We start from the raw sequence: 13,756 nt of genomic DNA, 5'->3' as shown, positions 1-13,756 counted from the left end.
AAACATCACAGAATATTTCATTTCCAGTGCTGATCACACATGCATATGACCTCAAAATTATTTTAAATGTAACCGTTGATAACTCGTCCGGATTACGCCGATTCGGATTAGAGAGCGGGCACTGTATCAAAAATTAATACGCACTCTAATGGGTTAAGAGAAACTTATCAGACTTATCTTACGACATTCTAGTAGGCTTATCTGCGGACGCTTTTTTTGCTGGGTTGCCTTTGTCATTCAACTTTGACATCGAGAGTCTGCAAAAAACTTTGCTGTGCGTTGAACTGGAACGTGTCCGCGGAATAAAACAGCGAAAAATGGGCTTTTTCTGGAGAATTTGTGCTCAATAATGTGTAATTACGACCCAGACATTAGTCACGTACTATCGTCCAGTCAATCTATTGGTCAACTCCAAAGATTGAGCTGAATGCAGAAGGAGTGTGGGTGAATTTTGTGGTGGCTGTCGCTCCAACAAAACAAAAACGGAGTTCCCGGAAAAGATGCAAAAGAGACTCCTAAATATTGTGATTGTTCTGTAGTTTTCTTGTGATTGAGTCACTGATATTGTGATAGTTATGCTTAAATTGAATAGGGATCATATCTCACTGCTGCTCCCCACGTCGGGACAGGATTCCACGGGGACATCAAGCAGAAAGAGCCTCCGCAGGGTGAGTATCAATTGACTGTATTTGAGGGGAATTCCTTTGCTATCAAGTAATTTAGGATTCAGGAGGGGTTTATGGGAATCGATAGGAGTTTTTTTTTAGAATGGTTTTTACCTCGGTCGGTTGTAGGTGATTGAGTATTAATTGAAATTCCCGTGCCTTATCACGCGATTTTATTCTGTGTTTGGCTCCCAGACGTGGAACCAACTGTCTCGTTTCCAGCGCAACATAATATTCACTGTTATCCTGGCATTCTTCATCATGAGCTTCGTGTTGTATTCGGGGCTGGGTGATGGGCATACAGAGAAAACAGGGCATGCGGGGAATCGAAGGGAGCAGCGTGAGGTTGAGAGGCCAGTTAGGGAAGAAGTTGGTGCCATTGAGGTGATCCTGCGGCCGCCGGATGACGCAGACGAGGCGTCTGAAATTGAGCCTGAACGGACACATCGAGCAGAGATGGACAACCCACCGACAATGGCGCCCGCAAAAGCGCCCACCGAAGAGGGCCCAAAGGTCTTTTCCGGACCCAGAAATGAACGCCAAATTGCCGTTGTGAAGGCCTTCCAGCACGCCTGGTCCAATTATCGGACTTTTGCATGGGGTCATGACAACCTCAAACCCATCTCGCAAACTCATCATGACTGGTTTGGCCTTGGTCTGACCATTGTGGACGCCCTCGACACGATGTACATCATGAATTTGCGCCAGGAGTTCGACGAAGCGCGACAATGGGTGGACACTGGGCTGTCGTTTGAAGTGAATCGAGATGTAAATCTCTTTGAGGTGACCATCCGGGTTCTGGGAGGCCTGCTGAGTGCCTATCATCTCAGCGGGGATCAAATGTTTCTGGTCAAAGCAGCAGATTTAGGCAATCGCCTTCTGCCCTGCTTCGAATCCCAATCAGGCATTCCCTATTCAGATGTCAATCTGGCCACGCTGAGAGCTCATTCGCCCAAATGGTCACCTGACAGCTCCACCAGCGAAGTCACCACCATCCAATTGGAATTTAGGGACCTCTCCAGGAGCACTGGGGATGACATCTACGAGGCAGTGGCTCACAAAGTCAACGAAAAAATTCACAGCTTGGAAAAGAGACACGGACTCGTGCCGATTTTTATCAATGCCAACACAGGGATGTTCAGGTAATTCTTTTTCACTTGCTAACTTTGAAAACTTTTATCCCTTGTTCTGTAAGAATTTTTGCAAGAAAACTCTTAAGACCAAATAAAAAATCCATTAGGTGCTACTTCTGAGCAACTTTCCTGGGTAAAAGTCATTATTCCCTTAAGAATGCTGCATTTCTTGCTTTAGATTTGTAACCAATTTAGAAGTTTTGCTGGAGTTGTTGAGAAATTTAAAAGCACTTACAAAGCTTTCAAACTGCAAAGTGGAAAGATGAAAGTTTAATAAAATATTTCAAATAGAATTTTTTATTCTTTACGAAAAGAAAATTATCTTGAGATGCAATTCTATAATTAAACTTCCTTTAAATAATTTAGATGTGAAATATTTGGACGATTTGGACAGTCTATTTATTACTCGATTTTCAAAAACATAATTCAGGATATCAATTTTTTTGTTGATATGCAGAAAAAGAGAATGGGAAAGTGTCCCAGCTTTGCAGAATGCTCAAACTCGTGGCTTAGAAACTACAGTTTAAAAACGAATTTTTAATTATTTATTTAAAGTAATAAAATTTTTGAGTTTCAGTTCATGAGAAAAAGTCACGTTTTTACGATTTTTGAGCTTTCGTTCATCCGGTTTTTTAAAAATATTTACTGGTACAAAACCACTGGAACCTGTCCAGTAAGTTACAAATCAGCTTCCAATAAAAATTGATTAGTCAATCTAAAACTAGTAGAAATCGTTTAAGAATTCTGCAGGATTGCATGACATTTTAATAGAAACAGATTTTTTTTTTGAAATTGAAAAACTCAAAACGAAATAATTTAAGATTATGTTTTTGAAATAACCCAAAATAAAAAAAAAAACTTAGTTTTGAATGATTACCAAAAAGAGGACAGAGAAATCGAAATGCGGATGGCGACTTGAGGAGGGTCCCTCGGAGTTCCAAGCTCACTATCTTTAACCGTTTGGCCTTTTGTGGTATTCAGACTAAAGGTTTAGCCAGGGCAGAGCATTCTCAAACATTTACCGTACATAAATGTGGTAAATTTTTTCTTAAGTTGTTTTTTAGTTTTGGTATAAAACCAAATGCAATAATTTTAAAACCTTTACCAAATGAAAGAGTATCTAATGTTATGTTATTAGCACAAAATTTATAATGATTGCACGAAGATAATTGTTCCTAAAACCGTTATGAAAAAAAAACGTAAAATTCGCAATTTGTTTAAACCGATTTGTTTGTAGTAAATCACTCGAAAGATCCCACAAAATAATTTTAAGAGTAATAAAATTGAATTTCGGACAAGCATTACTTATCGGTCCATAACCGGTTCATTATCGGTTCAGAACCGATTTAAACGGATTTATGAACCACTCAAAAAATTGCCCAAAATTACTTATAACTTATATAGTTGAATTTCGAATAAAAATTAGTTATCGGTTATGAACAGGTTCACTACTGAGGGGCAATACACGAAATATCCAGACAAAATTGACGGGACGGCGAATGTGGCGGAGACATATTTGGTGCGGTGAAAAGAGAAATAACACCAAATAATGCATTTTTAGTCCGTTTTAGCAAGTTATTTATTAAGGCACGTATTTAAAATTGGAAAATATGAATCGTTGTAATAATTTAGAAATTTAAAGCATTCTATGATAGAGAATATTTTCAAATACCAATATAAATGTTTATATTTTGAACCATTTTTTATTCAAAATCACTTTGACTTCCTTTTTAATTCTAAACACCATTTTGAGGAATACGGTTGAAAATGGCGATGATGATACAATTTCAATATTAGAAGGTTATAAAATTATTTGGGTTTTAATCAAGATGCCTTCACATAATATTTTCTGAGCATTATATTAAATGGTATAAGTTTGTAAAGACCAATTACATCTCAGAAGTAGCATCGAAAAAATTACAATTATTCTAATAATAAAGATTTTATTATTAGAATTATTATTATTAGAATTATTATGTACATAATCGTGGTAAATGTTATTTCAAACGCTGAAAATATGTTGATGAGTGCACTGATTGACACGTAGTAATCTTTTTTAGAGGGTTAATTTGATATTCAAAGTAATTCTCTATCGATCACTGTAGAAGTCTTAGCTTGGCGAAAATTTTGGTCCGAAATAAATCGTATGCAAATTTTAACAACAAAAAAATCTGAAACTTATAATCCCCAATAATTTCATAAACTTACCCAAAACCTATTTTTTCAGAACACAAGAAAGACTTTAATAAAATTTAAAACTCTCAAATTTCTTATAATTTTCATGCCTGGGCACCTTTATTTAAATAGGGTGGAATAACCGGCTATCGCCATGTTTAGGAAAAAATTAAATTCATTTAATCATAACTTTTGAATCCTTGTTACAAGATAAGTCAAATTTGACACAAAGTTACTTAGATGTATTGGCTCTAGATACGTGAAAACAATAATCCTAGAACATAACGCTGGACTACTTAAAAAACTGATTTTTATTAATAATGCAAAAATAACCATTTCGTCGCCACTTTTTACCACTTTTCGCCAGTTTTGTAAAATTTGTAACCACTTCTCGCCACCCACTTGAAAAGAACCACACTCGGTTATTTTAGACAATGCTGTGAAAAGAATACATTCACCATTTCTCTTTCCTTGTGATCACTTTATTATTACTCTCTTTAAATGATTTTTCTTCACTTTTATTTGAGAAATCAAATTATGGGGCTTTTGCAGAAAGTAAACAATGCAGATTTGACAACTGAGAATGTACGAAGTGAAGTTAGCGTCGCCTATTGAAAAGATATGGCGACAGGTGGTAAAATCAATTCCAGAATATTACCACTTCTCGCCATGCCTCATTTTTATACAAAAATAATTTTAAATGAAATATTAATTGACTAAATACAAATTTTATGTATTCCACAAGTGCAATTAAATATTCAATAGACAAATTATTTACCCAAATAGGTAATTTTGGCCTGATGAAAATTTGACGACACTTAGTACATTTGGTAAGAGATGTTGGATTCGATGCATTTGCTTAAAATATTGCTCTAAAAAGTGATCAAAATCGTGAATCCAAAACGAATAATTATTATTTTTCGATTCTATGCGTAGAAGCAGAAACAATACAAAAAAATTGCGACTCATTTATTTCATAAATTGCGAAAAATAGCGATTTCAATGTAAGTGGCGAGAAGTGGGGCACTGGCGAGAACTGGTGATTCCACCCTAAAATAATGCAAATAAATAATTTTTTTCATAAGATTTTGGCAAAAAAAAAATTGTACCCTCTGGTCTCGAACTGGAGGGTAAAATTGTCTGTATACATCCCGAAATTCCAGCAGGTACCTTGTACACCCTACATTTTTAGCAAGGAGATGCACCTTTTAAGGGGATGGCGAAATTCGCTTCACAAAAAATAGGCAGTAACCAGTCAAAAATTTGTCTGGATACTTTCGTGAATTGCCCCTCTGGTTCATAATCGATTGGAACTGGTTCAGTTTTACCGAAAATTCCAATACCTTTCCAACAAGCCCAAACATGTCTCCATTCGCTTGATAAATGCGCTGTCTAGGGGGTCTAGGGCCTTTTTAACTTTTGACTTTGAAAATCGTTATTATGGCCTCTACACACTAGTAGAAATTTCTTTAAAAAATGCCTTTTTAAAAAAAAAATCCCCTATCCTTATAGAAACGTCAGAATTTTTTAAAAAAGGCAATTTTGACGAAAATTGCTTGTAGTCGATGCGCAAATTTTCATGAAATTAGAATGACACGGGATCAACTTGCTTGAGTTAGTCCCTTGTTTTACAAAAATTTGAACGATAAATCTATTTTGTGCCCCTTGACTTCAAACAAAATCATGCAAGCAATCATAAAGAGTAAAATTTTGAAAAACTTTTCTAATAACGAAATTTATTGACTCATATCATCTGAAATTTTATTAAATTCTCTGTCTGAGTGCATTAAAATCTCAAAATCGCCAAAAAATGAGTTGGCCCTTTGTAATTTCCAAGGAGCGATTACACTATATACTGCTCTCTTCGTGGATTTCGAGCAGTAAAAGTGAGAAAATGGAAAAGACCTTTGCAAATAAATAACTCGAATTCATATTTTTTCATTTTAAATAACCTTTAAAATCCCTTAAATGCATTTTTTCCAGTTTTAAATGAAAGATTTTCTTTTTTTTTTTTACTTTTCCGAATAGAACGTTCTCAACAATATCTTTGGGCGCCAGAGCAGATTCCTACTACGAATACTTATTGAAGCAATGGCTTCAGACTGGCAAGAAGGATGATGATTTCCTTGTTGACGACTATCGTGTGGCTATTGAGGGAGTAATTGGGGAATTGGTGAGAGAGACGCCAAATGAGCATCATGTCTATATTGGAGAGTTGATCAATGGGAAAGAGTTTAAGCCAAAAATGGATCATTTGACATGCTATTTGCCGGGAACTCTGCTCTTGGGCTACAAACATGGAATGCCTGAGAGTCATTTGAAGCTGGCAAAAGATTTGCTCGAGACTTGCTTCCAGACATACATGAAGCAACCAACTCAATTGGCTCCCGAAATCACCTATTTCAATCTTCATGGGGAAAGTGAAAAGGATATTTATGTGAAGAGCAATGATGCTCACAATCTGCTGAGGCCAGAATTTATTGAGAGTCTGTACTACTTTTACGTGATTACGGGAAATAAGACGTATCAGGATATGGGATGGACAATTTTCAATGCTTTCGAGAGGCATACGAGGGTGAAGAATGGATACACGTCAATTGGCAACGTGAAGAATGTCCTCAACACACGACCAAGGGACATGATGGAGAGCTTCTTTCTCGGTGAGACACTCAAATACTTTTATCTTCTCTTCAGTGACGATCGCAAAGAAATCGACATAGATCAGTATGTTTTTAATTCAGAAGCACATCCACTTCCCATTCGGAGTCACTGAATGTGATTCATTGGATATCCCTTTATTGATGCACAAAACACTCCTTAGATAGATAAAACACTTACCCTTGACGATTTTATATGAATGTTGTTCTCCACTTTGGGATAAAAAAAAAGAATTATTTAGAGATAGAATGAAAAAGAAAAAAAGGAAAATGTTGTATATTTGTACAAGTGCTATTTGGAAATCATATAAAATAATTGCGCAAGGACGTTGTTAAAGCAAAATTATTGGATTATTGGGGTGTAAAAAAAATATGTTTATAATATTAGTTCATTAGGACAAAAGTTACTCATGTGGCACGCTAATACATGTCAAAGATATACAAAATTTCTAGAAATTTTTATTTTATAGACACAAAAAAAAAGAGATGCACAGAGTCATGGCAAAAATAGTGGCGCATTTTAATGAATAAAAATAAAGGGTTTCAAGAGGCGCAAAAAGATTACAGATTTTCTTTTATGAAGAAAAAACATGTTTGACGTGGAGAAAGTCAAATAAATAGCCATTTTCTAGGAGATTTCTCTTAGCCCTATGAATTTCCTTTTGATCATTACTTCCAAGATACTCTTCCTATATCCAACATTTAGCCATATAATAGAGAGATTTTATAATAAAATATCGATTTAAAAAAGAAATTTTTTTTGAGCGAAAAATCATTCAATACTTTGCGTATTACCTTTGCTATCCACATATAGTACTCGCACCGTCTATTTCTCGAACTTTTCGTCAAGTGGCGTTCCTACCTTTGAGATTTGACAACTCACTTCGCGCCCGCTGGGCAAACTCATATACTGTAACGGATATTCTTGTCAATCAATTTTTATTTATCGCAAACGCAATAAAATGGCAATTCAACGTTCTGCAAAGAGAAGGCAAAATGTGCAATACTTTGCGGAATGTTCGAATTCATGACTTAGATGTCATACCTTAACGGCGTTATCACACTTGCACATTAAAATTTTAATGTGATTCACAATAATTGTCGCTTGTGAGCGTCTAAACATGTTATTTGTGTCTTTGAGTCACTTAATATTTGGGGTTTTTCTATTTATTGATAAAGAAGTGGACTTGGCCTGCAAAAATAAGTTTAAATTTACCTAAAGCATAAATATTTTTCACATTAAAAAATTAAAGAGAAAATCGCATTAATTTTTCGCATTAATGCTGTAAATCAATTTATATCAAATTTTGCGGGCCAAGTCTACCTCTTTATCGACAAATAGATCAAATTTTGAATATAAAATGATTCAAACACAAAAATTACACATTTGGACTCTCACCAGCGACAATTAATGTGAATCATATTAAAATTTTAATGTGCAAGTGTGATAACACAGTAAAACCGTTTAACCGCATCATTTACTATTTAACGATTCACAACCGATTTATTTGAACCCATTGAGTGACACAAAAGATCCCCCAAACTAGCTTAGGAGTAGGGTAAGTGTGCCAAATTCGAGCCAGCTTGCAATTTCGGCCACCTTTTTTGTTCCTCGAATTTCCATGAACTTTTAGATTTTACGTACTCTAGAGATTATACAATGCAAAAGAATAACAAAAAATGTAGCTTCGACAAACGAGATGACGTGAAAAAGATATTGGAAGAATTCCCGAAGGGCAAGGAACTATGAGAATGAAGGTGGCCGAAATAGGGCACCAAAGCTATGCCTATATTTTTATTCATTTTAAAATGTATTAAGAATGATTTTAGAGGAAATAAAGACGGTAAACTCTTTACAAGGTTCCAAGTAACACTCTTACAAAAGAAAGAATAAAAAAATCAGTTTGTATTTAAAATATTAGGGGAAGGTGCCCATGCTTGATACCATTGGAAGCTTCGTAATGACTAAATTTTCTATGTCTCACAATATATATTTGACTTGTAGCAACCATATTTTAAAAACTATGAGAAAGTGGCTAGTTTTTAAAATATATTGCGGAGTTACGTTTATTGGGAAACATAGGAGAAATTTAGTCATTACGAAGCTTCCAGTGGTATCAAGCATGGGCACTTTCCCCTACATTTCAAACTTGAGACTTTGACGCTTGCATGTAACTATGCCGAAATTTGGCACACTTACCCTAATATAATTGAATTTCGGATAAAAATTAATTACCAGTTCATTTTCGATTTGAACTGGTTCAGATTTGTCAGGAATTCGAAGACCTTTCCAACGAGCCCAAATATATCTCAATATTTCAAGAAATACGCTCTCTAGATCCACTTAATTATTAATTCAACGCTACTTTCGTATACACTGAGAAAAAAAGAGTGTGCGATTAACTTTTTTCCCTCATAACTTTAACACTTTTTAGGTGTAAAAATATATCAACATTTTTTAATGTTAATTTCACTTTTAAAGGGTAAAATTAACACGAAAAAGGGTAACTTTAACCTCCAATACACCTAAAAAGGGTAATATTTACACCGATTTTGGATCAATACTGCAGTGTAAAATTAACATTTCCGGAATGTTATTTTAACTTTTTCGGATTTCTCTCAGTGTATAGACGAAATGTTCGCCTGGATGACCTCTAAAGTGTATCCAAAAATTAAAATAGCAATTAGGAGCATGTTAATGATGCAGAACCCAACTTATGGGGGATATTTTAAGGTCAAAAGTCTCTATCGCTAACCGTTTGGCATCTAGGCGTGGTAACGGCCGTACGGACGCACCAAGCAGCCAGCGTGAGGTAATTTCTCATCAGAAATCGTCTAAAACGCTAAGATATGTTGCAAATAGTCATTCATAAACACCGAAGATATGGTCCGGCCAGGGTATTTTCCTTTATAGCTCGGATCAGGTGTGAAATGATAACTTTTCGATACTATCGAATCGATAGTGTCGATAAATCTATATCTGTTGGATTAAGTGAATGGCGACTTTTTACAGATTGTTGGGTCATTTATTGCGACATCCTTAAAAGAATCAGACGGTTGATAAACATTTATATTAAGGTAAATGTCCTAATTCAAAACCATTTCCAGACGCTTTAACTTTGACAGAAGATTCAACACATTTTTTTAAGTTCATATTTTTTAAGAAAATTACATAAATTTGCTCCTTGACTCTTTTAGAATGTTACTGTTTAGTGAAAATTCTTTAGATATAATTTGAAAACTTCTTAAATACAAGAAAAATACGCGAGCGTAAAATGCTTCTATTGGAAACATATTAATCCAAATGGGGAAACAAGGAAAAGTTTCTAATTGGAGACAAACAGTGTAAATGAAACTGCGGCGAAAGGCTTCCAAAACCTTGTTGAGTTGCTCCTGAGTACAGGAATTGTTCTTATTCCTGGTCTTTTCTCCTTTCCCATTTAAAAAAAAAGAAAATCTCAAAAAAAAACATATTTCCGGGGTTTTCTATTGAAGCATTTGCAGACACTTCAGAAAAACCTCTTTTGTTCACGAAATAGGTAATTTTTTCATTTGAAAACTTCACGTACCGTTAACAATAAAGATTAGCACTTAATTTAACCAAAATTTTCCAGAAATATGACATAATTGTTAAACAAAACGAATAAACAACAATCACGTCATTGTGTTTTTCATTGGAAAACATGGTCAATCGATGAAAAAATCGATGGTGAAGCAGTACACTTTTAATTTTTCTGAGAAATTAACAAATTAAAATTTGTGAATAAGAATGGATTTTCGCTTTATTTGGAGCAAAATTAACTAAATAATGAAACTGTGGTATAGAAAATATATAAATATAGCAATTTAGTACTGTATTTATCATGAAAACAATGACGTTTCCATTTGGAGTAGCGAAAAATTTCCATTTAGAGGAAGTTTTGAATTAGCTTCATTTACCCTAGTTACAGAAAGTGCAGCTTTCGTTTAAATTTTTCAGAATCGACAGTCGATAGTGTCGAAAATAAGTTATCATGTCAGCCTAGGTTAAAGCGAGGTCGAAGTATAAAAATATATCAACATTTTTTAATGTTAATTCTACATCTTTTTAAGGGTAAAATTAACATAAAAAAGGGTAACTTCAACCCATAATACACTTAAAAAGCATAATATTTACACCGATTTTGAATCAATACTGCAGGGTAAAATAAACATTTCCGGAATGTTATTTTAACTTTTTCGGATTTCTCTCAGTCCGTTTTGAATTGCAAGATGGACGGATGTAACGTAAAATATTGCAAAGTGCTCAATATTGCTCTTAATTTTGTTAGTAAGTTATTAGCTTTTTTCCAACGATTGCCATCTGCAAGCTATCATGCAATCATCGGCCTATGTTTTCGAATTCGAACAGTTATTTTCTTAATTTTTTATTATTTACGAAAATATATACTTAAACCCCTTTCAACTCCCAGGTTTTACTTATACCTTAATTTTCTTAAAAATAGCAATAGATAGCATTGTGTTTAAATAGAAATAAATTGATTGACAAGAATTTGAATTAAAATGTCCGATATTCATTTTCAATTGAAAAGGTTGATTCCTTACCTTACACTCTACGATAAAAAGATGTTCAATACTTTTAACTCATATTTCATAAAAGTTTCTCTGATTGCAAATTATGAAAAAAAACATGGAATTTTTCTGAAATTTGGATCATGTCCAAGAATTCCCTGTACTTAACATATCTAAGCGATTTGGCTAAAACCAAAGTTCATTTAAATTTTCTTTGGTCATTAAAATTTTGGACCAAATTCTGGAAATTACTGCCAATACTCAGACTATTCAACATAATTGTGGCTCCCGTAGACTTCAAGTGCCAGCGTCTGTAAATGCAATTAGATAATGAAAAGAAAAAAAAACCTGTAAAGTTCATAACATAATTCCTAAATCACAACAGTATTATCAATAAATGATTTATTCCATAAACCTCCCAAATATGTATTAATAGCCCTAAAATTACGGATAAATCCCCAGTACAAATAATGCGCCACTATTTTGTGCATAGCTCTGCAATCACGAAAGATGAATAAAAGAAATTATTACTAGGATAAATTGAATAAAGATACACAATACTAGTCTCTATGATATAATTAGTGTAAATTTTATTGAAAATTTCTTTTTCTGCGGAATCTGAAACAAATTGAAATTCCTATTTATTGTAATTCATATTAAAGGAATCGTACAGAAAATTAAGAATTGATGTGTTTTTATTTGTGATTATCGAGGGAGGAGACTATTTTAAATTGCATTATAATTGAATAAATGAGAGGGACCTCTTCTGAGATGAATTGTTTTTCTTTAACGAGAAAAGTCATGTTGGATTTCTTGAATCAGGTATCCTGAGTGCTTTAAATAATTGTTATCCCGTCTCTTTAGAAGATAATTTTTCTTAACGTAACGTCGCGTCGGTGGGCTTAGTAACTTGGCGGCCAGTGACATTATTTAACCATTTTTTTGTATTATAGTCAATTTCTATGACATTTTCATTGATTTCCGTTATGTATAGTCATTCAAGGAGAGATGGAACACCTTTTTTATATTCAATATCGCGGATACGTTTTGAATGCGAGACAAAGACGAATCTCACTGGTTTATCATTTGAAGACTCTAAATTTAAGATATCAATATTAGAAATGCCTAGATGAAAATATTCACTTCGAAAAATAGGATTTAAAAAAAGTTGCATTTTGAGGCACTCAAAAAAAGTGAGGGTGAGATGGAACACCCCTAATTTTAGCAAAATATTTATAGTTTATTTTATTAATTTAGAATAGGAGGGAAGTGATTTTAGACATGAACACTATTTCATTGAATTTATTGGAGTTTATTTTATTTTTTCAGTATAAATGATTTATTTTGTGGAAAATGTGGCTCATATACTTTGATGGAAATTTCGCTGAGTGTATCAAGTCAGTCTTACCAGAAATTTAGAGAAAATAATTTCTAAGATTTACTTGAAAAGGTTTTGAAGAACATTGATCAAATTTCACACCGGAAATGTTGTCAAAACTATTAAGTTCCACCTCTCCTCAATCCACAAATACACGTATTCTTATGGCGAAATAAAAATTTTTGGCCATTTTTCAGACATCAAAAAAATTCAATTTAAATTTTCTTGTACAATTTTAAAGGTAGAAAGCTGTAAATTGGGGGTTTTCATTAGAATGTTGAAGGACACAAATAGACCAAATGATGTGGAGATCGTGCATAGGGTGGAGGCAGGAGGCGAAGTGGTCCATCTCTCCCACTGTTCCAACTCTCCTCGAATGACTATATAATATAAATAGACCTTATAACGTTATATGGGCTTCAGACCTAAGGATTAGCCAAATGTCTTTACTGCTCTTATTTCTTATCAATAATGATTTTTTGGAAAAAATTAACTTAAGATTGGATTATTAAAGATAAATAACCTATTAGGCTCTCAAAAAGCAATTAAATTACACGCTATTTATAATTTGGAGACCTACGGGAACTGAGCTAATTCTTTAGTCTGAAGACTGCTTTAGATCGGTTAGACCTTAGACCATGTTACAGAAAATCTAAATAAATTGAAAAAATAACCCAACTGACATAATTTGACAATCCGGCCGACTACAAACCTTATAATTTCAGGCTTTACCTCATAATTTTTTTATTTATAAGTGGTATTCGAAAGTGTAAAAATCATATCGCGCCTTGGAAATTACAAGGAGTCAACTAACTTTTTCGCGATTTTGAGATTCCAATGCACTTAGAAAGACAATTTAATAAATTTTCAGATGATATAAGTCATTAAATTTAGTTATTAGAAAAGTTTTTCAAAATTTTAATCTTTTTAATTACTTGCATAATTTTGCTTGAAGTAAAGGGGCACAAAATATATTCATCGTTCAAATTTTTGTGAAACAAGGGACTAACTCAAGCAAGTTGATCCCTTGTCATTCTAATTTCAGCAAAATTTGTACATAATTTAGAACGACAAGGAGCTAACTCATTAAAAAGCCTATTTTGAAAGGTAAAAATATAAAAGTTTCGATGTTTACGTTAGTGCTCATACAAATAGAAAAGAAATAAATTGTTTTTGTTCAGTCATTTAATTGAGATA

The 13,756-nt window shown here is 33.7% G+C and overlaps 1 protein-coding gene across 1 annotated transcript; it reads left to right on the top strand.

The window, feature by feature from the left end:
• Positions 1–214: 214 nt before the first annotated feature.
• On the top strand, positions 215–7,282 carry LOC129800900 (endoplasmic reticulum mannosyl-oligosaccharide 1,2-alpha-mannosidase). Its single transcript, XM_055845638.1, has 3 exons — positions 215–668; positions 861–1,807; positions 6,002–7,282. The coding sequence occupies exons 1-3, from the start codon at positions 576–578 to the stop codon at positions 6,744–6,746; spliced, it is 1,785 nt and encodes a 594-aa protein (XP_055701613.1). The 5' UTR covers positions 215–575; the 3' UTR covers positions 6,747–7,282.
• Positions 7,283–13,756: the final 6,474 nt, after the last annotated feature.

The sequence above is a fragment of the Phlebotomus papatasi genome, chromosome 1 (genome assembly GCF_024763615.1).
Source record: "Phlebotomus papatasi isolate M1 chromosome 1, Ppap_2.1, whole genome shotgun sequence".
Lineage (NCBI taxonomy): Eukaryota > Metazoa > Arthropoda > Insecta > Diptera > Psychodidae > Phlebotomus > Phlebotomus papatasi.
This window is presented reverse-complemented; position numbering and strand designations above follow the sequence as displayed.